This window comes from Haliotis cracherodii, unplaced genomic scaffold (assembly GCF_022045235.1).
Source record: "Haliotis cracherodii isolate W230 unplaced genomic scaffold, xgHalCrac1.p SCAF_17, whole genome shotgun sequence".
Classification (NCBI taxonomy): Eukaryota; Metazoa; Mollusca; class Gastropoda; order Lepetellida; family Haliotidae; genus Haliotis; species Haliotis cracherodii.
The window spans coordinates 12,908,317-12,934,546 of NW_027266272.1; the positions used below are offsets into that span (position 1 = coordinate 12,908,317).

A 26,230-nucleotide genomic window follows, 5' to 3' on the forward strand; every position below is an offset into this window, starting at 1 on the left:
CGCTGCTGTTATGTGGCTCGAAAGCTGTGATTTCACATTGTCATCTCACCCAACCGGGTACCCATTCGCTGCTGCGTGAACAGAGATTATGTCAAACAAGGTCACATGTCTTAGATGACAACACACGTCTATAACCCTGTGATTCAGTACGGGTAGTACCAAGCCCTAAACACCAGACTCAAGCTTGTCGGGGGCGGTCACCCATCCAGCTATACTCCGCCGCCGGCGTTTCTCAACTTCACCTGATTTCTGACCAAAGCATTAATATGACCTACATGTCCTATGTAGACACCAGCAGTAATATATGTGGACCAAGCAGACTGCGAAAACAAATCGATTAATAATAACAACAAGAAAGGCTCATACGGATTTATTGTCGGTATTTATTTCTGACATGGCACACAGTTGCCACGCTTCTCCATTATCGTCTACTGTTCTGGTGGGTGGCTATAAACTCATTCTGAAAAACAAATGTGCATTTCATTACGTACCTATTTCACCTATATACACATCACCTATGCTACTCTTACCTACTAATATGAACCAACGAACTTTCAGACCATCTCCAAGTAAATCTGTTTTCAGATTTTATTGCAAAAACGATTTACGTCTACCTTAGCGCTAAGTTGGCTACATACTTAGCTTAGACACAAGATAGAAACGGAACTGGTCTAAATGTCAACGGTACAGTTTAATAATAAATTTCTATTAACATTACAGACATACATCTCACATTTATTAATATTTTCATGATGGTTATTTCCTTCTTCCTATCAAGTTAATGTAAACCATCTGCTAGATTGTCATGAGTTCCGTTATTTCTTGCCATCAGTATACAGGTATACGCGCGTGTGTTCTCACCTCGCCAGGGCAGAAGATGGGGGCGTGCATGTCCCAGTCTCGATCCTTCAGACCCACGGGCTGGAACTGCAAGAGATTGTGGACTTTACTTATCAAGAAGTGAGTGAGTGAATAAATGTTTTATGCCACAGTCAGCAATACTTCAGTTATATTTGGATCTTATCTATAAATAAATATTAATGAATTTATTGCCTACTTTTAAATAGTGCATTGCATCCGAAATTCTCTGATAGTAAAACTGAATGAGGTGGGGGTGGTTGCTACATAGTGCTCAAAGAAATGTATACTCACGAGTACAGGTGCAGTTCTTACCAAAATTCATAATCAAGGCGAACCTTGAATTTAAAGTCATGATTATAGAATGCTGGCAAACCTAAAGGGGCGGATGATGATGATGATGATGATGATGATGATGATGATGACGACAACGACGACGACGACGATGATGATGATGATGATGCAGCTTAATGTGGGAGGCAAGCCCTAAGTGAAGCAGATCTTAGACGTTTACCACTTCAGTGAAAGCCAAGAGCACGGGTATGGTGCTGAAAATCCTAGAAACATAATCGGGGCGAACCGGGATTCGAACCCACAATCATAGGTTTCTGGCGTGCCCAAGGGACGCCACTCTGCAGGGCGAACTGCGGCGCCTAAGACGACTGGGAAACCCGTGCTCCACGAATACAATCCGGTCACCAGAGACAAACCATGACACTTACCATAGTGTTCCAGAGGTTCTTGGCGACCATCTGGTGTCCCATACGGCTGAAGTGGAAGCAGTCGGGGGCGAAGAATGCGGTGTCAAGGCTCCCATCGGACTACAAATCAGGGTTGAATAACAATTATCTTACCTTGCATTATATACTTGTTTCTGATTGACTGCTGTATTTTCCCCATGTGCCCCACTGACAAATAAGGTCCAAATTTCATATACATTTTCCGCTAACATTGTAACATAACAATATGAATACTCCATCTTTCATTTTTTTATTACGTTTTGTATCGTTATCTATCGTGTAGTTGTCCGATTTTCGATCGCGAACGTTGAAACTACTTAATTTCGTTTATCCGACATACTCGTTTATCCGACATACTCGTTAAACCGACATTATTATATGCAAACAACCATGTCGGATTAACGGGACTTGACTGTATTCCGCTGGGAAATGTCGAACTTCTTACCCATCCGAAACAATTACATGTTTAAATCATCTCGAAACTCAACACCTATCAAATGCAGTTTAGCGAATTTAACCGAACATATCCAATGCATGGGAGATAACTCTGGATGTTCGTTAAACCATTCGTCAACCACACTGATGAAGACGTTTTAGATAAACAGACGAACGTTATACCGTTGAGATAAATTCGTTGTCAACCGATCCCTCGGGGTGTATGGTATACCCTTTGTGCGAGCAGATGTGATTTGAGACTTTGATGATTCTGACCTAATAGTGTTCCATAAATTAACTGTTTGCAAATCTTGCTCTCTTGTTCACAGAAGTTCGGATTGACAAGTCACGTGACCCACCAAATTGTGATGGAAGGGCGTGGGGGCCAGTATTTATTTTATGAATAGTTTCTTCCCGAAAATCTTTAATAAGTCATGTTAGCCTCAGGCTCATTGTGTGTGATAAATATTCGTAAGCATCTGTTGCATAGTAAAACGTTCTTATAACTTAGACAGTTGTAAAGGTGTGATTATTTTGTTTGTTAACGCTTGAAGAAGCCTGTCCATGTAACTAAAAAACATTTTAGCCTGAGCCTCGTTATATATGATAAACAAATCATGTGAGCCTCAGGTTTGAATTGATGAATATTAGGTGGTAATGACATGGTAAAGGTGTTCGTATGTTGCCCTCGTGTCAGAAAGTCGAGATCTGATTGGTTCACGTGATCGTGATTAAATACTGCATATACTACATGGGATGGACAGAATTTTCTGAGCGGGGGAATAAATCCCACAATTGGTGGCAACAGATAACGTCCAAGTAGCGGCCATATTGTATCACGTGACACGTTGCAATGTCCAACCTTTCTTGGAGGGTCAGCGTTCTCGAGGAATGGCTGCAGCACTACAGTGAAGTCATCGTGGTTGTTGAACTTTGAACTGCTGACCACTCTCGCCGTCTCACGTTGGTATTCTATGGTCAGTTGACTTGCTTTGTCTCGTCCGGGCTGGTTCAGAAGACAGTCACAGGCGTATCTGGGAATGACAGATTGGGAGTAAGTGAGTATGGTTTTAGGCCGCTTTGGACAATGTTCCAGCAATATCACAGCGATGGACACCAGAAATGGGCTTCACACATTGTACTCATGTGGGAAATCAAACCCGGGTTTTCGGCGTGAGACGCGAACGCTTTAACCACTAGGCCACCCCGCTGCCCTCAGATCTGGAACTTGTAGCTTGCAGCAAACGTTAAAAACGCCATTCCATCATAATCTACGGCATGATATCAAAGGTTTTCTATTTTTATTTTGCATGCTAAATTCGGTTCCGGATCCGCTTCATTGCAGTTTTTTTCCATTCGGAAGTTGCAGTTTTTGACGTTTGATGTCAACGTTTGACAATGTCCTGTCTTATTAAAGGGGGTATTTTGCTCCGTAATATACTCGCCGTAATATAACTGAAATGCTGTTCAAAGCGGCCCAATACCAAACTCACTCACTCCCTGACACATGAAGGAGAAATAATGTAAGGAATACTCTATTATATGGTCTCTGGGAATACATATGAATATCAAGCGTAATAAAACATATTATTATGCCCCAAAGTGAGATTGACCAGTCAGAGAGCAGAGCAGAACTACTGACCCCACATGAACCCGTATACCGTCAGTAAAAATCCAAGATGTTGATACTGACCTAATATGAAACCGTATACCGTCAGCCATCTTTGATTTTCCAACACCCACTTCACATATATATTTCACCGTGAAATTCTGGTACAGAAATTCGTCATTCGACACTGTTTTGTGTTTCAATATCATTAATTTTGATGAGCAAGGACGTTCATGTTTTTTGGATCAAATTCGTGACTTTATTGATAAAGATTATAGTTAAAATTTTCAACACGGTTTGGCCTCTAAGGTTTGAAGAGTGGTCTCCCTTTGACATCAGCAATGGCTGTCAATTGCTTTGCTAGTGGCACCGATGAGGAAATCTCTGATAAAAGGCAAAATGTGCGACATGGATACCAGAAAGTGTAAACTTTTCGACATAATAAATTCGTTATGGTGTCTTAAGTTGCCGTATACGGTGTCATATTAGGTTAGCAGAAACATATTGGGCGAGGCACGGTATGATGAAACCCGCAGGCGGGATATGACGCTGATAAATCTACCGCCCTGACTATTAAGCGAGTGAGTGAACATTGTTTAACGCCGCATTCAATAACTTTCCAGCTTTATCACGGCTGCATGAAAATAATCAATAATCCGCGGTCTGCGGAAACAAACTATTTAAAAATAATAACCTACACGTGCACAGTAGAGCATATAAGGCCACCCATTTCTGTCAGAGGGCCGATGTCGAAGATGTTGACGACCTGCACGAGGGCGCGTGGCACGTTGTCGTACAGGATCTGTAGTGCCTGCTCGATACGGCTGGCGTACAGCTCCGCGCTGTGGTCGGGCTGAGGGAGAAGTAGACAATCACATTAAAACCCGATCTTAGTTCCCGTTACCGCTAAAGAAAGGTCTAAGGACATCCCATTATGGGTCACGTCAGAAGGACCTTTGATTCGACCAATCAGAGCGTCGCTTACCAGATCGGGAAAGCGACAGATGGAATGTGTTTTCTAATCATGCTGCCTCGTAAAGGTTAACACGGGGTATTGCATTTACGGTATGTACGACGGATTCCGTCTCTCGCTTCAATAGGATAAACATTTGAAACAGAAGAGACTTTCCTTAGACCATGGTAACTACTTCTATTCATTCTTGTCCACCTTATACACTCAAGACTATTAATCTAGAATGGACGTCTACAGTTTGAAACGTGTGCCGTAAAGTTCGAGAAATCTGCTTTCTGAATGGTTGATGGCGACTTCTTGTAAGTCATTTCATTGGTCGGTCAAAGGTCGTACTGTAGTGGGATGACCTCAGATCTAATGTTGCGGTAGCAAGAACTAAGATCTGATTTTGATGAGACTTGAGAAACATGCTACGTCACAAGAACTTGTGTTTGTGCCTATCGTTTTTTTTTAGTTTTATTAATTTGGGATACACATACGTCACTACATATTATTGGGGGCACGGGTGGCCCAGTCGTCTGCGGCACCGCGATTCGCTGTGCAGAGTTGCGTCCCTTGGGCACGCCAGAAACCTATGATTGTGGGTTCGAATCCCGGTTCGCCCCGATTATGTTTCTAGGTTTGTCAGCACCTTAACCGTGCTCGTGGGTTTCACCGAAGTGGTAAACGTCTGAGACCTGAATCACTTCGGGCTTTCCTCCCACATTAAGCTGACACGCCGTGATATAACTGGAATACTGTTAAAAGCGGCGCTAAACCCAACTCACTCACTGCATATTATTAAGTAACCCAGCGCAAATACTGCCTAGTACCAGTCTCTGAAGAGGACTATAATGAAGGAGCTGGTGTCCATATTCGATAAAGGTCAAAATGTTGTAATTAGGAATAAGTGCCTTTGTTTAACGCCACACTCACCAATATTCCAGCAATATGACGGCGGTATGTAAATAATCCAGTCTGGACCAGACAATCCAGTGATTGATATCATGAACATCGATCTACGCAATTGGGATACAGTGACATGCATCAACAAAGTCAGCTAGCCTGACCACACGATCCTGTTAGTCGCCTCTTACGACAAACATGGGTTGTTGAAGACCAATTCTAACCCGGATCTTCACGGGTGAATTAAAAACAAGCGTCAAACTAGGACACTGTGTGTGTAATTAGTGTGAAATCATAAAACCCCGGGTTGAACCAAACAAGCCAGAGATTGATCTAATGAGCAATATCTCCCACCATGCGGTACGATTACACACAGTGAGCCAATTCACCGAGCCAGACAACCAGATACACCCAAGAAGCCGTTCACTGTTCTATTCCCGCGTAAGCCAATCAGCACTCGCTGTGTCCACCTCTTACCTCATCTGAACAGAACTGACACAGGTCGTTGCCCCCGATGAAGATGGTGACGAGTTTCCAGTCGTTCTGGAAGTTGATGTTGGGGTCGTTCCGCAACCTCTGTACCAACAGATGGGCCTGCTCTGGCATGTGCCTAGACGGAAACGTCATGGTGTTACTTAAATGTGGATTGGTTGTATACAATGGCTTCTTCACAGAACCTACTCGCCGCGACCTGTGTGTGTGTGTGTGTGTGTGTGTGTGTGTGTGTGTGTGTGTGTGCGTGCGCGCGCATGCCTGCGTGTACTTGTCCGGACTAATGCCGGTTTTATAGTGTTAACCCACTGAGATCCCATGCTGCAGTCTAACACGGATATCCTAATCAGATACAGTATACTGACTCTGAGCCGACCAGTCCTTGTCTTATCCCCTTAGTGCCGAGCACCAGGCAGGGTAACAATAAGTACCATCTTTGAAAATGTTTTTGAATGACGCGGCTCGGAATCGAAACACCTTCTTCTCTCTGAGCAGACGCTCTACCCACGAGGTTAACCAATAATGAATAATAAAATGTATTCGAAATATTCAAATAAAGCCATCTATCGCTACCCCAAAGCTGGAAGACCTAAAGCAATCATGACATACGTGACCTAAGCAAGCCCTGATTATCCAGTGAATTCAATATCTATTCGATTTCGATATATATTTATCAAATCAAAAGGAGAAATAACACACTGGAACACCGAGGATGGACGTATAACCGTGGCCATGGAATTCCTGTTTTCGTATTCGAAATATTTAAAGGAAGCTATCGAGTGATATCCAAAGGCTGGACGATCTTAATCAACACGTGACCTAAGTACGGTTATAATTCCCATTTTGGATGACATATGACACTAGTACGTGCGTTCGATTATAAAGATTTGGGCAATCTTATTAAAATCAGATCTTAGTTTTCGCTATCGCTAAACAAAGATCTGAGGACATCCCATTACGGGTCACGTCAGAACGACCTTTCATCCAACCAATCAGAGCATCAGTTACCAGATCATGAAAGTGACGGTAGGAATGTGTTTTCTCATCGTGCAACCTCGAAATATTTAACAATATTTAACAGAGGGTATTACGAACGACAGTTACAGGTTTTATTATTATATCCATACAATCTAGGCCATCTATGAGCCATTCCAGAATGTTCTTTTTATCAGTTTAAAAAATTTTAATCGAGAATATGTCAAAATATGTTTCGAAGCGTAGTCGCCAGTTTGAAACTAGTGTCGTGAAGCTCGAGAAAGCTGCCTTCTGATTGGCTAATGTCGATTTCTTGTCAGTCATTTCATTGGTCGGTCAAAGTTCGCGAAAGGTCGTTCTGACGTGATCCGTAATGGGATATCCTCAGATCTTTGTTTTGCGGTAGCGAAAACTAAGATTTGATTTTAATGAGATTGAGATTTGGGTGACCTGTGTCAACCGACACACATTTCTGGCGACCCGGGTTAACTAGATTCAAAAGTTGAGTACAGACAAGATTTAAACATTCAGTTTTGCATTTCTAACTTCATTTGCATAATCTACATATTTTGCTAGATTTGTAATAATACATGTTTCTGGTGAGGACAGAAGCATATTAAATTTATGAACATTAGGATGACACTAGAACTTTGCTTTGAGATATAGTTGCCGTGTCTTGACATACGTTGGACAAATAAGCAGGAAGTTACAAAGTTTGCATTTTCTTAAATTTCTTGGAATTTTATAATGACGTCCATTCTCAATTTCCAAAATATGACAACTCAGTCTGAATCTCGTGAGGGTTATTATTTATTTTATTATGTATCCTTGTAAACCGACTAGAAAGTTCAAAATAGCGCGTTGTGCATCAAACTGAGATGCTTCACTGATTCTGAAGTATTTACCCGTATCATCAGTATATCATCAATCGAAAGTAAAATTTCCCTGATGTCCAAGAATACATATGTACTATCAATACCTACTTAATTATATTTATTTAAATGTTTTATTTATGATTCAATAAAAGACACTAAACACCTTTAACGATGACGTCATTAAGGCTGCTAACCGCAGTACCGGGGTTCAGTAGGTATGGGCAACTGAGGTCAACCGAAGTATGACGTCAATCCGTTAACATGAGCTCAACCAATATTAACTTGAGTTATACCTTGGTCAACACGGGTTCGACAGAGTCGTCGCGTGATATGAATTGAACGCAAGTACTGTTGTAACTACCAGTACGATAGTACTATTATGAAAGCCCCTTTCTTCGATAAAGCAGCGATTGGAAAGAACGCTCGATGACTGTCTTTAAAGTTACAACGTACATGCTCTTGTCGCCCGCTCTGGCCACGTTGAATCGCTTCTTGGCGGAGTCTCTGTCACCAGTGCCCTCGGAGAAGCCGTACACGTTGGGGTTGAAATAACGTATTATATCTGACGAAATGAATATAACAATTTTATTCTATTTTTTTTAAAAAAACATGTTTGACATATACACATGTCAGTGAGACTTTTAAAATAATGTATTTTACTCAGTGAGACTTATAAAATAATGTATTTTACTCAAATTTGTAATTTGATATGTCGGTACGGATGTATGGTGTCGACTGTCTTTTTTACATATTCATGATTCATGGTAGTGATACTTCATGTACACTGCGGGCGAAGTAAGGAAACATTGAAAATTGGAATTGATCCAAAAATTACAAACGTAATCAAAACGTTACTCGTCTGAAAACAGTCGAAAACACAACAATGACACCCAAATCAAATACGTTACCATCGAATAACCATTTCTTGATTGTTTCATTTTTACCCACCATCAAACATGGTGTATACTTTCTTTTGCCCGGCAGTGTATTTCATATATTTTCCTCGCTATGATATTGCTGGAAGAGGCGTAGGGCCCTATTGACTCACTACTCCATATCTAAACCCATCTCCAGTGGTTTGCCTGGTCCAGATTTGACCATTTACAAGCCCCCATGGCTTTAACTGTGCCCACTATACTTCATATGTGAATGCTCGCACATCATGGTCTATCCGTTGTTGGGGTTAGGGCGCGGTGGGGTAGCCGAGTGGTTAAAGCGTTCGTTGTCACGCCGAAGGTCCGGTGTGATATCCAAATGGGTACAATGTATGAAGCTCAATTCTTGTGTCCCCGCTGTGATGTTACTGAAGAATTGCTAAAGGCGGCGTAAACCCAGACTCACTCACTCACGCAAACCCCAATGGGTAAAGGGAGTACCCATCCATGATAGAATATATATTATTATATCCGTGTCCTACTGTATCAAAATTCTTTCGCAGATAAATTTGCTGCCTCCAACTGCCAACTCTCTCTCTCTCTCTCTCTCTCTCTCTCTCTCTCTCTCTCTCTCTCTCTCTCTCTCTCTCTCTCTCTCTCTCTCTCTCTCTCTCTCTCTCGCTCTCGCTCTCTCAATCTGCCTATTGACATGTATTACTGTATTACTGTATTACCTTCAAAGCGGTTTTTGACTTCAAGGTAGAACTTACTTGCAAGAGTTATCCCATCGGATGAAATAGTCCGGTCTCCGCCGATGCTGGAAATGAAAGAAAATGAGTTTTTAAGTGGATTCTTGATTTCTTGGAATCAGGGTCGGGGATCTGTGTAAGAGGCAGAATATGTTTTGTCACAGCTTAATAAAGTTTTGTTTTTGTTTTTTTAGAAGCGCAGGCAAACCATTTGTTTTGACCAACACACAGCCATCGAATATTGTGTTGTGTACAACCGGATCTCATAATATTTTTCCAACATAATCGTTATAGTCATTATAGTTATTATTCTGGTCATCTTTATCAATTTATTATATCATTATCATCATTGTCGTTATTATCTTTGTCATCCATACCTCCAGGCGGTGCCTCTATATTCTGTGAGACAGCCCAGAATGGTCCACGCGTCCGCGCCATTGGCTGCCTGGAACACGTGATCAGTCATGTGATCAGTGACATCGTCAAAGTCCTACCCACATAGCTGTTACATCATGTTTGCAACACCTGAGCCAAGGTAAGATTAATTTGGATAATTTAATTTTCCAGCGGGGTGTCATACTCCAGAAATGCATAGTACGTTATTCGCCGGATCAAGGCTTCTATCTTGTCAGGCAAGGGATGTAACTCTTCAACTACTTCCGGCCAACTGTCCACTTAAGGGTACTTACTGTGAGAGAATCCCCCAAAGCAGCAACGACCTTGATGTCCCCAGCTCTCAGCGCGTGCACTGATGTAAAAATAATATTTTAACTTTTTTTCAATCTCCAAATTTGGAATTTAACACATTCACAAAAATTAAATAATTATTATTTGTGTTAACTATAAATTCAATGACACGTGAACAGAGCACCTCGTCACGCTATACTGTGGTAGTTTCATCATCATTATCCGCATATCCCCGCCTCGGTGTCTCTCTGCATCCCGAAATTTACTATTCCCCCATTCTCATCACTCTCACCCGTACGCACTTCTCACCACCCACCAAAACACTGTGACCGTCATCAGCCCTCCAGACACTATGACCCTCACCCCTACACTGTGGCCCTTACCCCCACCTTTACGCTCTGACCCTCGTCGCCCACATCCAAGCACTCCATTGTCACCTCATCCCACCAAACTCTAAACCATTACCACGACAAGCCGTACAATACCCGGTGCGTCCATTAACACCCAACCCCCACCACCCACCACCCACCACCCACACTGTGATGAAGTTCAAACCAGGAAAGGGTCAGTCGGGTAGCCTAGTGGTAAAGCGTTCGCTCGTCACGCCGAAGACCCGGGTTCGATTCCCGACATGGGTGAAGACAATGTGTGAAGCCCATTTCTGGTGTCCCCCGCCGTGATTGTGTTGGAATATTGCTAAAAGTTGCGTAAAACCATACTCACTCACTCACTCACTCAAACCGGGAAAGAATATTTCATAAAATATACTTATGAAATTTATGAGATTGCAACATGGTTTTAATGTTCATATGATCTTCTATAATCAATCAAAACTTTAGAATTGAACCTTTTATGTCGCTGAGACCTGAGCGTAAATAGATAGATGAGACAATCACTACCCACTCAGACATACACCTCCTCCTCCTCCCCCTTCCCCAAAAGCAACCACCCCAAACCCCCACCCCTATACTACCCCGTCTACTGTACCTGATGTGGGCACACTTGGAGATGTTCCGCCAGGGCATCCGAAGTTCCTCCCTGCTTGATCCATGCGAAGCTGCAACAATTAGGAAATCTTTAGAGTCGACCATTTGAGACTCTGTAGGGGTGCCTTGGATACGTGTATATAAAATCCCTCCCGAAAATGCTTTGAAAGCAAATATATCCTCGGGCTTTGCAATTTGTATGTTTTGTAGCAGTGACTGAAAGAAAACAAAATCTCAAACAAAACCCCGAGCCCTTCGCCCGTCTGTTGGTCCCGTTCTATGTATTCCCGATGCTTCTCTACGGCCGTACCCTATGAACCCTGGGATAGAATTTGTCCTCAGCAACACCTGCATGGCGTAAGAGGCGACTAACGGTTTCGGGTGGTCAGGCTCGCTGACTTGGTTGTTGCATGCCATCATATTCGAGTTGCGTATGATCGATGCTCATGATGTCAATCACTGTCTGGTCCAGACTCGTTTATTTAAGAGACCTCCGTCATAGAGCTGGAATATTGCTGAGTGCGGTGGTTAACAACAAACAAACAAACAAACTCTACGCACGACCGTAGTGAATGAGAAGCAACCGTTATTTTGTCATTTCGCGTTTCTGTTTGATTACGTTCAGCACAAAGGAAAGAAGTAGTGTTTATATTGGTATAGTAACACACTTTTCAAGGTCTTTTCAGCAAAAGCATTTTGATCTTCAAACTCCGCTACAATCTTAAAGTCACGGTCCGATCATCCAGACGCCATTATGCAGACCAACCCGCTCAATTCTACCGAACTCACCCCACGTATACCAACCCGCTCAATTCTACCGAACTCAATCTATCTCATGGAGACCAACCCGCCCAATTCCACCGAACTCACCCTATCGCATGGAGACCAACCCGGTCAATTCCACCGAACTCACCCTATCGCAAGGAGACCAACCCGGTCAATTCCACCGAACTCACCCTTTCGCATGGAGACCACCCCGCTCAATTCCACCGAACAAACTCTATCTCAGGGAGACCAACCTGCCCAACTCTACGCTTCTCACCCTATCGCAAGGAGACCGACCCGCTCAATTATACACCACTCAACCTTTCGCAAGGAGACCAACCCGCTCAATTATACACCACTCACCCGAACGCAAAGAGACCAACCCACTCAATTCTACACCACTCACCCTATCGCAAGGAGACAGACCCGCTCAATACTACACCACTCACCCTATTACAAGGAGACCAACCTGCTTAATTCTACACCACTCACACTATCACAAGGAGACCAGCCCGCTAAATTCTACACCACTCACCCTATCACAAGGAGACCAACCCGCTCAATTCTACACCACTCACCCTATCACAAGGAGACCAACCCGCTCAATTTTACACCACTCACCCTATCACAAGGAGACCATCCCGCTCAATTCTACACCACTCACCCTATCACAAGGAGACCATCCCGCTCAATTCTACACCACTCACTCTATCACAAGGAGACCAACCCACTCAATTCTACACCACTCATCCTATCGCAAGGAGACCGACCCGCTCAATTCTACACCACTCACCCTATCGCAAGGAGACCGAACCGCTCAATTCTACACCACTCATCCTATCACAAGGAGACCGACCCCCTCAATTCTACACCACTCACCCTATCACAAGGAGACCAACCCGCTCAATGCTACACCACTCACCCTTTCGCAAGGAGACCAACCCGCTAAATTCTACACCACTCACCCTGTCACAAGGAGACCAGCCCGCTCAATTCTACACCACTCACCCTATCACAAGGAGACCAACCCGCTCAATTCTACACCACTCACCCTATCACAAGGAGACCAACCCGCTCAATTCTACACCACTAACCTTATCGCAAGGAGACCAACCCGCTCAATTCTACACCACTCACCCTTTCGCAAGGAGACCGACCCGCTCAATTCTACACCACTCACCCTATCACAAGGAGAACGACGCGCTCAATTCTACACCACTCAACCCCATCGCAAGGAGACCAACCCACTCAGTTCTATACCACTCACTCTATCGAAAGGAGACCAACCCACTCAATTCTATACCACTCAACCTATCGCAAGGAGACCAACCCACTCAATTCTACACCACTCACTCTATCGCAAGGAGACCAACCCACTCAATTCTATACCACTCAACCTATCGCAAGGAGAACGACGTGCTCCACTCTACCCCACTCGACCTATCGCAAAGAGAATGACAAGATCAATTCTACCGAATTCACGCTTTGGCAAGGAGACCGACCCGCATAATTTACACCACTTGACCTATCGCAAGGAGACCGGCCCCGTCAACTCTACCCAACTCAACCTATCGCAGGGAGACCAACTCGCTCAACTCTACCCCACTCTTCCTGTCGGAAGCAGACTCACATCCCACCTATCACTCACTCACACAAATCCCTCCTCACTCACTCCACGACACTCACAGGACTTGTCCGCTGCGCCTCCTTGTACGTCTTCATGTGCGACTCCACCAGCGGCCGGAACAACGTGTCGTTAGCCAGAAGACGTATGGCTGCCTCATACCTGCCCCAGGTGTTCGACGTGGCTGAAGGGTATAACAGGAAAATAGACAACACACCGTTTAACATGGGGATAACGAGGTGGGGTGAAAAGGTTTTAACGTTGCGTTCAAGATTATTGCTTTCTTGCTGTTTGCTTGTTTGTTGTTTAACGCCGCACTCAGCAATATTTAAGCTATATGTAAATATAAGGCACACCTCTGGTGTGCCATTAAGCTATGATCGTGAACGTGATTATGTGTTTAGGTTTGTCAGCACCATGCCAGCGCTAGAGAGTTACACAAAATGGTAAACGTCTAAGACCAGCGCTACTTCCGTTCGATAACGCGAACTTTGCTACGACTATCGACTCGCGGTCATCGTACGCTACGATCGCTCTGTTGCAACTTTGATTATGCATGAGTTATGGCCTTTACATGCAGACAGAAAGATTATCTGTCGTTTATTCAGTCAACTATGGGGCAACGAGAAACTAGCGACATCCTGAAGAAACACACATACACAACTAGAGGTTTAATGATTATCTTAACGAACACATACTACGAGTGAGTGAGTGAGTTGGGTTTTACGCCACTTTTAACAGTATTCCAGTTATATCACGGCGTGTCAGCTTAATGTGGGAGGAAAGCCCGAAGTGATGCAGGTCTCAGGCGTTTAGCACTTCGGTGGAACCCACGAGCAAGGGTATGGTGGTGACAAACCTAGAAACATAATCGGGGCGAACAGGGATTCGAACCCACAATCATAGGTTTCTGGACGCAACTCTGCACAGCGAATCGTGGCGCCTTAGACGATTGGGTCTCACACAAGCCACTTAATCGTACAGGTCTTAAGTGATATGACCACACACACGCCACTAAAGTGTTCAGGTAATGAGTGATATGACTACACACACGCCACTTAAGCATACAGGTCATGAGTGATATGACTACACACACGCCACTTAAGCATACAGGCCAAAGTGATATGACTACACACACGCCACTTAAGCATACAGGTCATGAGTGATATGACCACACACAAGCCACTAAAGCGTACAGGTCATGAGTGATATGACCAAACGCAAGCCACTTAAGCATACAGGTCATGAGTGATATGACCAAACACAAGCCACTAAAGCGCACAGGTAATAAGTGATATGACCGCACTGAAGCCACTAAAGCGTACAGGTCATAAATGATATGACCACACACAAGCCACTAAAGCGTACAGGTCATAAGTGATATGACCACACACAAGCCACTAAAGCGCACAGGTCATAAGTGATATGACCGCACTGAAGCCACTAAAGCGTACAGGTCATAAATGATATGACCACACTCACGCCACTAAAGCGTACAGGTCATAAGTGATATGACCACACTCAAGCCACTAAAGCATACACGTCATAAGTGATATGACCGCAATGAAGCCACTAAAGCGTACAGGTCATAAGTGATATGACCACACTCAAGCCACTAAAGCGTACAGGTCATGAGTGATATGACGACACACAAGCCACTAAAGCGTACAGGTCATGAGTGATATGACCACACACAAGCCACTAAAGCGTACAGGTCATGAGTGATATGACCACACACAAGCCACTAAAGCGTACAAGTCCCTGGTGATATGACCAAACACAGGCCACTCTGACATAGCATGTATTTTTTGTTAAATTTTTCTCTGACATGGATCGGAACTATTCCGCATCGAAACGAATCAAAGGCTTTGCCTGTGATAACACCTTTAAAGGGGGACTCATATTCCTCATGCGTGTCTACTAGCCTTTATCAAAGTATAGTTGACACAAGGCTTTGATTTGACTAGTGGACTATTGCCTAGAGGACATGAGGGACTATGCCCTGTCGGGTACCTATTTCCAGTCTATTTCTTGATAAAGTAATTCATACCATGTTCAGCTTGAGTGATTGAGTGTGCGCTATCATGTCAATCAACACCTGCTAGGTAGGTTATAAAAAAAGTTAACAGCAAAATTCAAGCTTGCAAGGATTGCAAGTCGGCCAGCGTCTTGTCTTCTTTCAAATTCTAAATGGTCTGATTCTTTTACAAGATAGACACAATTATTTTTTATGGATAACAACTTCTTTAATACTGTAAAAGGCGACGTTTCGGTATAGATCCTTATACCGTGGTCAGGCAAGACTGGTCTTGCTTGACAACGGTATAAGGATCTATACCGAAACGTCGCCTTTTACAGTATTAAAGAAGTTGTTATCCATAAAAAATTGTGTCTAACTTGTCATCCGTCAACTTCTAAATAATGCCTATCAAACAACTGATTCTTTTAGCAGAGTATAAAAAAAGAACATATTCGACAACTGTTTTCACGTCAATGTTGTGAATGCTGATGAATGCTATTAAGATTAACTTTTGGAATAACTGTAGCTGTAAAACCTTGATTAAGTGTTTTCGGTATCTAAATATTTGACGATTAAAAACTTGTGTGAGCAAGAAAATCTTACCGTCACTGAAACATATGGCTACGGCAAGGACGACTGCAACGTACTTCATGCTGTTGGCGGAGCGAGTCGACGGATGTACGGACGGTGTCAGGAATATGGTGTTGGGCGTTTTCTCGTCGTATTTATACTGACGGGTTTATGTAACTGGGTTCCTCCTTCAGGTGCGAGGTCTCTATGACGCATTTCAGGTTCTAGCTGTATGGCTGTGTACAAGTTATTTGATCGGAACATATCCGAGGAAGACAAAGGACCAATGAAACTGAGGATTAAACCTCATCTCCACCAATCACTGTCGGAGAAAGTTTGCCAGTGAGTGTGTACACGTTGTTAATAGTAGACGGGAGCCCAGTCACCTAGATCGTGTACCTTTCATTGTGCAGCACAGTCAACAACTGTCTTCAGCAATTTATTTACCTATTGTATCTCAGTATTACCTGACAGCACTCAGGCTGAAATAGATTGTATCTTGACTCACTTGTTCCAAGGTCGCTGGTTCTCTACCCAAAATCCTACTTCTGTTTGAGAAGCTTTGCGTCGATCTCACCTTGTAACAAATGATGCACGAGAACGGACTACGTTCATGAGGCTTGTGCGTGATCGAAATAAGAAATACACAAAAACATGAAGGCGAAGCCCCCAAACAAACAACAACAACAACAAAAACGGCACCCAAAGGGTTTATATGTTCTGCACATTCAAATGCGTGCACGATAAAACCAAGAGACATATGAGAGAAAGCGCTTCACTCACAGACATGCCTTTACACTCACAGATATGCCTTTTCCATCTCAGACATGCCTTATTACTCACAGATATGCATAATTACTCACAGATATGCCTTTTCACTCTCAGATATGCCTTTTCACTCACAGACATGCCCTTTCACTCACAGACATACCTTTCCATTCACAGATATGCCTTATTACTCACAGATATGCCTTTTTACTCACAGATATGCCTTTCCACTTGCAGACATGCCTTTTCACTCACAGAAATGCCTTTCACTCACAGATATACCTTTTCACTTCCATACATGCCTGTCCACTCACAGACATACCTTTTCACTCACAGATATGCCTTATTACTCACAGAAATACCTTATTTCTCACAGATATGCATTTCCACTCACAGATATGTCTTATTACTCACAGACAAGCCTTATTACTCACAGACACGCCTTTTCACTTCCATACATGCCTGGCAGATGATTTTAAATACATAGGTATTCTAATTAAAATTTGACAAATTCGCTTCAGGAGCTTAGAAAGGAATGTCCAAAATAGAGTCAGACACAGTCCCATAGTATTTTTAAGTTACATGACTCATTATTCTCATTATTTAATCACGCCGCGCTTCAGCTATATGACCAGTCAATCCAGTAATGGATAGTGTTAGCAACGAACCAGGCCGTAGGGGTATCAGTCAAGTCACCGAGCCTGACCGCCCGATCTATTAAGTCGTCTCTCATACCAGCCCAGGTCCCTGGGCACCGACTCCAACCCAGACTCCCCACAGTTTGTTTGTTTGTTTATTTGTTTATTTGTTTGTTTGTTTGGCGCCGCACTCCGCAATATTCCAGCCATTTGACGGCGGTCAGTAAATAATAATTATTGTATCCGGACCAGACAGTTCAGTGACTGATATCTTGAAAATTGATCCACGTAATTGGGATACGACGATATGCATCAACCAAGTCAGTGAGTCTGACCACCCGATCCCGTTAGTCGCCTCTTGCGACCGGAGACGAATTCTAACCGGAATCTTCACATGACCTGCAACATGTACCCGGCTCGGATTCAGGATAATGTCTGAGTAAGGTATCCATGGTAACATGTTGCTTGGTATACCCATGAGCTTGCACTGTACAACCGACAGTAATCTGGACTAGAACCAGCTTATCAGACAAACTCACGCACGCGCGCGCGCGCCCAAGCACGTCGCTAAGTGCAATAATCTTGAACGCATCGTTAAACCCTATTTCACCTCACCTCACCACCATTTGTATACGATGACATGCATCAACTAAGTCAGCGATCCTGACTACCCGACCCCGTTAGTCGCCTATTACGACAAGCATGAGTTGCTGAAGAGTCTGACCTATTCTACCCCGGATCTTCATGGGTCAGAATCCCCACTGAGAGCAACAAATATGACACGACGTTCACTAAAACTCGGACATGACAATGTATAAACCATATCTATGTAGGTGACACAATCTATATGTAGCATCTGGTTATTTATGGTGAGTGAGCTGGGCGCTTGACGCCACTTTGAACTGTATTAAAGGTTATATCACGACAGGTCAACTTCATGTGGACGGAGCACCCGAAGCGGTACGGGTCTTAGACGTTTACCACTTTGCTGAAACCCACGGACATCTGTTCGGTGCTGACAAACCTAGAAATAATCAAGGTGAACCTGGATTGGAAACAACGATTTGGTATCCTGGCACAACAAAGGGACGCAACTCAAACGATGAACACTGGACACGAGGAACACCACATCGAGCATCTGTAGTATCAGCAGCTCCAAGGTTTGGTCGGGACAGGCTCTCGTGAAACAAAAAACTGTTTCACATGAAGTTACACAAATATTAACGAGAAAAAAACTAAATCCTACATTTGATATAATCGGGGAACAGAGTTTGTTTGTTTGTTGATTAACGCCGCACTCATCGGTATGCAAACTATATGAAAGCGGTCTGTAAATAATCGAGTCTGGACCAGACAATCCAGTGATTGATATTGTGAACAACGATCCACGTCGATGGGGTACGATAACACGTCATCAACAAGTCACGTAGCCAGACCGTCGATCCACACGGTTGTCTCTTACGACCAGCATATGTTCTTGAGGACAAATTCTAATCTGTGATTGTTTGTTTGTTTGTTGTTTAAGGCCGCACTCAGCAATATTCCAGCTATATGACGGCGGTCTGTAAAATAATCGAGTATGGGCCAGAGAGTCCAGTGATTGACATCATGAGCATCGATACGGTGCCATTGGGATACGATGACATCCATCATTCAAGTCAGCGGGCCGGACCACCCGATCCCGTTATCAAGGGAGTCACCACGTGACCTGCCACATGTAACCGGCTCGGATTCAGGATACTGTGTCTGAGTGAGGTATCCATGGTAACATGTAGCTTGGTGGCTCCGTGAGCTTGAACTATAAAACCAGCATTAATCTGGACGGTTCACTCCCAAAACTTCTACATGCCAAAACATCTACAGAGAGTTGTCATGGCTGATTGAGTTTACCTATTGTTATAATGGTATAGCCCTCCTGTAATTAAGAAGACTCATTAGCTTCTTTACGATGTTGTTTTAGAAAGGCAAGGAAGGGTACTTTGGGAAGATTAAATAGTTACAGATGTACCTAATGAAAACAACTTATTTGGAGATAAAGAAGATTATAATAAAAAGACCCGTCACTTACAATGAAATTAGTTCCTTGATGCTGTTGGTCATCTTCTCAAACTTGGTTAAGAGACTTGAAATATAGTAATTTTAGTGCTGTATGTGACAGAGTGAGGCCAGTTGTGACATTAAATTAGTGTGTGTACTATTTATTTATACCAGTGCTTACATTAAATTAGTAAGTAGTCTAGTGCAAAAAGTGTGTGTACTATTTATTTATACCAGTGCTATATGAGTAAATTGTCTTCATTGTCTTCAAATTGTTTTGTTTTGTTGTATGTTGTACATTTAATTAATTGGACTGTTCAAATCAATGCCCAACAGGTAATAGCCAGGAGATTAGTGGTGCAGTGGACCATAAACTTTGTTGTTTTAAGCTGTAGAAGTTTTGGGAGGACACCATCTGGACTGGAACAGCTAGCTACCAAACACACAAACGAGCGCGCGCAAGCAAGTCGCTAATTGCAATAATCTTGAACGCATCGTTGAACCCCATTTCAACCTCGACCGCCTCCGTGTCCTAGTGGTAGAGCGTCCGCCCGCGTCATATCAAAAGACGTTAAAAGATGGTACTTGTTGTTACCCTGTCTAACGCTCGGCATGAAGGGGCTAAAACAAGGAGTGGTCGGCTCGGAGTCAGTATACTGCGTCTGAGTGGGGTATTCATGTTAAAATGCGGCATGGTATCTCAGTGAGCTAGCACTATAAATCGGCATCAGACCGGACTAGTACAAGCAGCCACACAAACACACACACATACATTCACGTCGCTATATAGGTGCAATCTTGGACGCGACGTTAAACCCCATTTCACCTCACCTCACCATTTCAACCTCAACTGTTACTGCCATTCCCATCACCACTCCCATCTTTCCGTAACCTACAAGAATGGTTGGCCAGGATGGCACGAGTTGGTCACGAATGTATTGCGGCACGAGGCACGGGAAAAGCGGACTGTCCCTGAACCAGCAATCAGAGTACACGAAGCGCACGTAAAATCAAGCCAAGCATTGCCTACCTCCATCTTCCAAACCTGTCCTTTTCGCTCATCACCCACTCGCCACCACCGATTATCCAGTCTAATGTACTTCATTGAATTGTTAGCTGATACGCTGGATAATTGAGGATGCATGAGAAACCCTGTCTGGAGTTATGTCCCTTTGACAACACATTTTTCACACCGCTTGACCACAAATACTTTTATTCATTGTTGAGTATTATAAATCAAGAATATGCATAACTACACTGTGAGATAGAGGGGGCGGGTGATAGAGAGTGTGTGAGATCAGAGAGAGTGGGGGAAGATAGAGAGTGTGTGTTATCAGAGAGAGAGGGGGTGGGGATAGAGAGTTGTGAGAGCACAGAGAGTGGGGGAAGATAGAGAGTGTGTGTTATCAGAGAGAAGGGGTGGGGATAGAGAGTTGTGAGAGCACAGAGAGTGGGGGAAGATAGAGAGTGTGTGAGATCAGAGAGAGGGGGTGGGGATAGAGAGTTGTGAGAGCAGAGAGAGTGGGGGAAGATAGAGAGTGTGTGAGATCAGAGAGAGGGGGTGGGGATAGAGAGTTGTGAGAGCAGAGAGAGTGGGGGAAGATAGAGAGTGTGTGAGATCAGAGAGAGGGGGTGGGGATAGAGAGTGTGTGTGATCAGAGAGAGGGATTCTAACATGATTCTAAGGTACCACGTGACCTCTTCGGACACGATCCCTTCGGCTCGAAGTATGAGCCGGTTCTGAGGTCATGGTGACTACAGACCACCTGCCTGCCTCGCACACTGTGAACAGCATGGCGTGCGTGAGCACAAGTTTGAAATCTTGTGAAAAGCAGATTTGTCATAAAGATCGTTTTACTTTACGTGCTCACAAATAAACAAATATTAGGTGAGGACTGGTGATAAGAAACAATATTTTGTTTAACAAAACTTGGAATCAGAATATTAGTTATTGTTCTGTCGTCATAATTCGCAGGATTATTTACCGAAATTCATGCATGTTCAATTACCAAACCATTCTTCGAGGCATCCAATCGGGTGGCTTGCCGATGAATATGCATGAATTGTCGCTATTTTAAACGTCCTGTAGTTAATTGCTTGGGATCAAGACTTCCTGTAGTCGGACATACAGGCACTGAAATAAACATATCCAATACAGCCCATGCAAGTCTCTAATAGTTGGCAAGTCTAGATTACGGCAGTAGCAGAAAATGAAGATTCACCTGGCTCCTTATTGTTATAATTCATTAAGATAATTTAACAGCTGTTCTTTTTCTGTAACATATTTTCACTTCAGAGACTAGATGTTAGTCTAGACTTCCAGCATCCTGAGTGGCTCTGGTGTGTCCCGCGCTGTCTGCGTTCTGACCTAGATGCCCAGTAGTGTCAAAACAGCTGTATGGCTGATGAAACAGAATGCGGGAGATTAGTGATATCGAACACCAGTAAGCCAGACCAAATAGATGCGAGCGATTTTAACTTAGCGTACCACAGTGATATTTCAACAGCCACGAATCGATCTTAAAACAGCCAAAACGAAACCTCTTCGATTTTAGATTACATTTGCAAGTCCGTGATTAACCCGCTAAAAGTTACTACAGCTGCACTTCTCATAAGAAACCTGACCTCGCACGACCTGTCAACCACAGTCAGCGCTAGCCTCGCAAATTAATACTTATTCAGTATCAAACAATGGGAATTCGCTATGACAATCACTTTCCAGAATAATATGTGAACACGGAATATCATAACCTCATCTGAAATGGAAAATAATTATTATGATTTCGTTCTTATAATCATAAACTATTGTTTGAAAGTGAACTAAAGAAACTATGTTAAATATGCTGAATAAAAATATTGTCAACGAGCGCCCGACAAAAATATTCCACCACCAAGGTGAAATCCAAGTAATTGGTTCTCGTTGCAGTGAAACAGGTGCGTCTTCGTTATACCGATTTTCCTGTCACTTCCTCGTTTTAAGAGGATGGCTGTTTGCCGGGCATGGAAGGAAGTATTCCATTCAACGTGTTTTAAAGTTCCACGTCTTCCACCACGACCACAACGGGAACGACGTTTGATGTTTGTTGTTTAACACCGCACTCAGCAATATTCCAGATATATGACGGCGGTCTGTAAATAATCGATAATAAAACAGACAATCCAGTGATTGGCATCATGAGCATCGATCCACAATTGGGATACGATGACATGCATCAACAAGGTCAGCCTGACCACCTGATCCCGATAGTCGCCTCTTACGACAAGCATAGTCAGTCGCCTCGTACGGCAAGCATGGGTTGCTGAAGACTTATTCTTCACCAGTCACAATGAGTGACTGAGTGAGTGAGTGAGTTTGATTTTACGCCGCTTTTAGCAATATTCCAGCAATATCACGGCGGGGGACACCAGAAATGGGCTTCACACATTGTACCCATGTCGGGAATCGAACCCGGGTTTTCAGCGTGACGAACCCTGACGAGCGAACGCTTTAACCACCAGACTACCCGACCGCCCCCACAATGGGAATACTCTATGACCAGTAACATTGCCGTTGATTGATCACAAATGCACGTGCATGTATACAGGGTTAAATGTAGTTACAAGGAATTACATATACATTCATAAATATATTTTGAATTTAACTATTTCAGAGATCATAAGGGTTTATATTTTCTCCCACTAAATCTTTAATAGGACTACATATAGTAACAAGTCAGGTTTGAAATAGTTTCAAATGAGTATAGCACTTTGTTGCTTTCACCGACATTTGCAAAATATAGAGACGGCAGACACCCATCCTCGTTTATACAGGGAATTATGTCTTCATTCGATTGTGACACATACCCATGACTTATTAGCCACTATGGCTTCGTTTCGGAAGTGAGAACCGAGCCGACCAGATCTCGTTTTAGCCCCTTAATGCCGTACCATATTTTAACGTCTTTTGGTATGCCGGAATCTAGCCTGTCTCACAGTCCCTGAACCATATTATTTTCCCTTCCGCGTTGCTCTTTCTGTAATGCGCAATCCCTAAAAGAAGCAAGTCTAGATTTTCCTCAGGTTCTCAATCTCTCGTCTCAGTGAGGGTCGTTTTCTTAAATGGAGTTATTTGTTTCTTTCAAAACTACGTATATATTTTCATTGACTCAGCGTTAGTCTAACGGGGATCGAACCACCGACCTTCTGTTCTCCGGACGCGGTCCGTAAACGTGACTGCGCTGAAGACAAACGTGACCTTATAAATATGTCGAGTGTCTACTTCAGCAGTTAATCATGTCAATCACCTGTGATTAAGTTGTGCATACCAGTTAAAGAAAGCCCTCGCGGTGACCTTATCACTAACTAGGCCCCGTCACTGCAGCAATAAAGCAATAATTCGTGAATCTTGACGCAGATAGAATAAAAATGTCAGCCGCTCATAAACCAGTCTCCTGTAGCTGCTCTCTTCCAACTGTAATTTGTATGTCACAGGGCCTTAACATTTGACATGACCTTTACACTGCATATCTAAGCTATTTGTCACAGAGATGCGCACATTTTAATTACCTCCAACGACATATATATGATAAAAACACGGAGTATTACACAATCAAACATATATACTTACTTCACACGTAAACCTGCTTGTACTGGGGCACTAAGCCATAACTGTGTGTTTGGATATGAGTGAGTGAGTTAAAATTTAACATCGCATCGACATTATTGTTTTAATTATTTATTTGTTAATTTATTTTTTTTTTTTTTTTTTTTTTTTTTTTCTTTAACATTTTTTATATTTTTATATATATATATTTTATTTTATTTTATTTTATTTATTTTTTTTTTTTGGGGGGGGGGGGGTGTTTAACGCCGCACTTATATCAAGTGTGGCCCAGACAATCCAGTGATTGAACAAACCACGTCGTTGGGATACGGTGACACGTCATCAACAAGTCACCTAGCCAGACCGCTCGAACCACAGCGTCGTCTCTGACGACAAGCACATTTGATGACTAATTCTAACCCAGGATCACCACGTGGAAGAGGCACACGGAGTGTGGGCTTCATTTAAATAAGTACACGTGACAGCTGAGAAACTATATCTCCACAGATACCAGTATGACATTTTGCAGCAACGTAGAACTTAAAACTAGTGACATCGGACCTTTTCACCATGCCCACAGATTAACGCTTAGTCTCTGAAATAATATAATTTCTAGACAAACAAATATAGCCATATATATATATATATATATATATATATTCAAAAAGAGCCCCAGTGAGATGGGAGATTCGGGAACCCGATAAAACTAAAAAAATCACCTAGTCCAAACCTAGACTTGCTTCATTAGGGATTTTGCATTTCAGAAAGGGCAAAGTGGAAGGGAAAATAATATGGTTCAGGGACTGTGAGACAGGCTATCACCCCAGTATATCGACGATTGAATAGACATTTGCATGTAACTTTATTGATAAAGGTTGATTTGGGGGCACCCACTTAGTCTTCAGTTTGTTTCATCTATAGTTCGTTTTTTTTATAAAAACTAAGTTATCCACCGGTGATTGGAGGGGTAATAACCTGAGCCCTTCAGAAACAAAATAGACCTGCCGTGTAAAATAAGATAAAGAAAAATTAGAGAGAGTTGAATATATTTATTTGATACAATAACCAAATATTTGATTTCTAAAAACAGTATCACTGAAGCTGTGGGAGTCTTGACTACATGACATTGCATTTCTCCTTATCGGGGGCGACACGTGCACATGTACGTCAGAATATCCGAAAGGGCCGTCTTGAATGTATACTACTTGGATGGGAAAGATATTCACAGGAGTGTGTAATTTGAATTGTTAAAGGGTCATTTCACTACCCGCCTCTAGCAGACCCTTCCCATTGAACCATGGCCTTATATCTTTTGTCGCGCCCTCTTCAGTGAACATGTTTGATTTTATTAAGATTACAGTTCTGCGTAGTAAATTATGCGTAGTAAATAAGATTGATGCTCACTTTTATCGAGAGAGTGTGAGAGGGGGGGGGGGGAGGGGGGAGGGGGGGAGGGGGGGGGGGAGGGGGTGCAGAGTTGCGCCCTTAGGGCACGCCAGAAACCTATGGTTGTGGGTTCGAATCCCGGTTCGCCCCGATTATGTTTCTAGGTTTGTCAGTACCATACCCGTGCTTGTGGGTTTCACCGAAGTGGTAAACGTCTGAGACCTGCCTCACTTCGGGCTTCCCTCCAAAATTATGCTGACACGCAGCGATATAACTGTTGAAAGTGACGTTAAACACAACTCACTCACTTTGCGTCACCCAAAAATTGTTAATAGCTAGAAACCTTATGATATACTAAAAGAAGCCTCGGTGAATAACGAAACACTACATTCTACAATAAACGTGACATAACCTCACCAGTTTAAAGTTTATCTTTGGTCTGTTTTGTGGAAAACTCGACTGTCCATATATCATCTTATCATAACAACACACAATAATAAGAGTGTGTGAGTATGGTAAACGCCGCTTTTACCCATGTCGGGAATCGAACCCGGGTCTTCGACGTGACGTGCGAACGCTTTAACCACTAGACTACCCGACCGCCCACACAAGAATAAGAGAGAACGCTTATTTGTAGTTTTATTGTTTGTTTTATCCCTATTCACTACTCATTTGTAGAGATAGGCCGAACTTTGTTGTCT

At 43.1% G+C, this 26,230-nt stretch overlaps 1 protein-coding gene across 1 annotated transcript; it reads right to left on the reverse strand.

Annotated features, from left to right (window-relative positions):
* Positions 1-375: 375 nt before the first annotated feature.
* Positions 376-16,228, reverse strand: LOC139464397 (phospholipase B1, membrane-associated-like). The gene is made up of 13 exons (XM_071245924.1): positions 16,152-16,228; positions 13,591-13,712; positions 11,141-11,210; positions 10,156-10,214; positions 9,844-9,911; positions 9,488-9,534; positions 8,296-8,404; positions 5,978-6,110; positions 4,341-4,495; positions 2,896-3,067; positions 1,581-1,679; positions 862-927; positions 376-460 (listed from the first exon to the last, which is right to left on the reverse strand). The coding sequence occupies exons 1-13, from the start codon at positions 16,198-16,200 to the stop codon at positions 422-424; spliced, it is 1,188 nt and encodes a 395-aa protein (XP_071102025.1). The 5' UTR covers positions 16,201-16,228; the 3' UTR covers positions 376-421.
* Between the last annotated feature and the right edge of the window lie 10,002 nt (positions 16,229-26,230).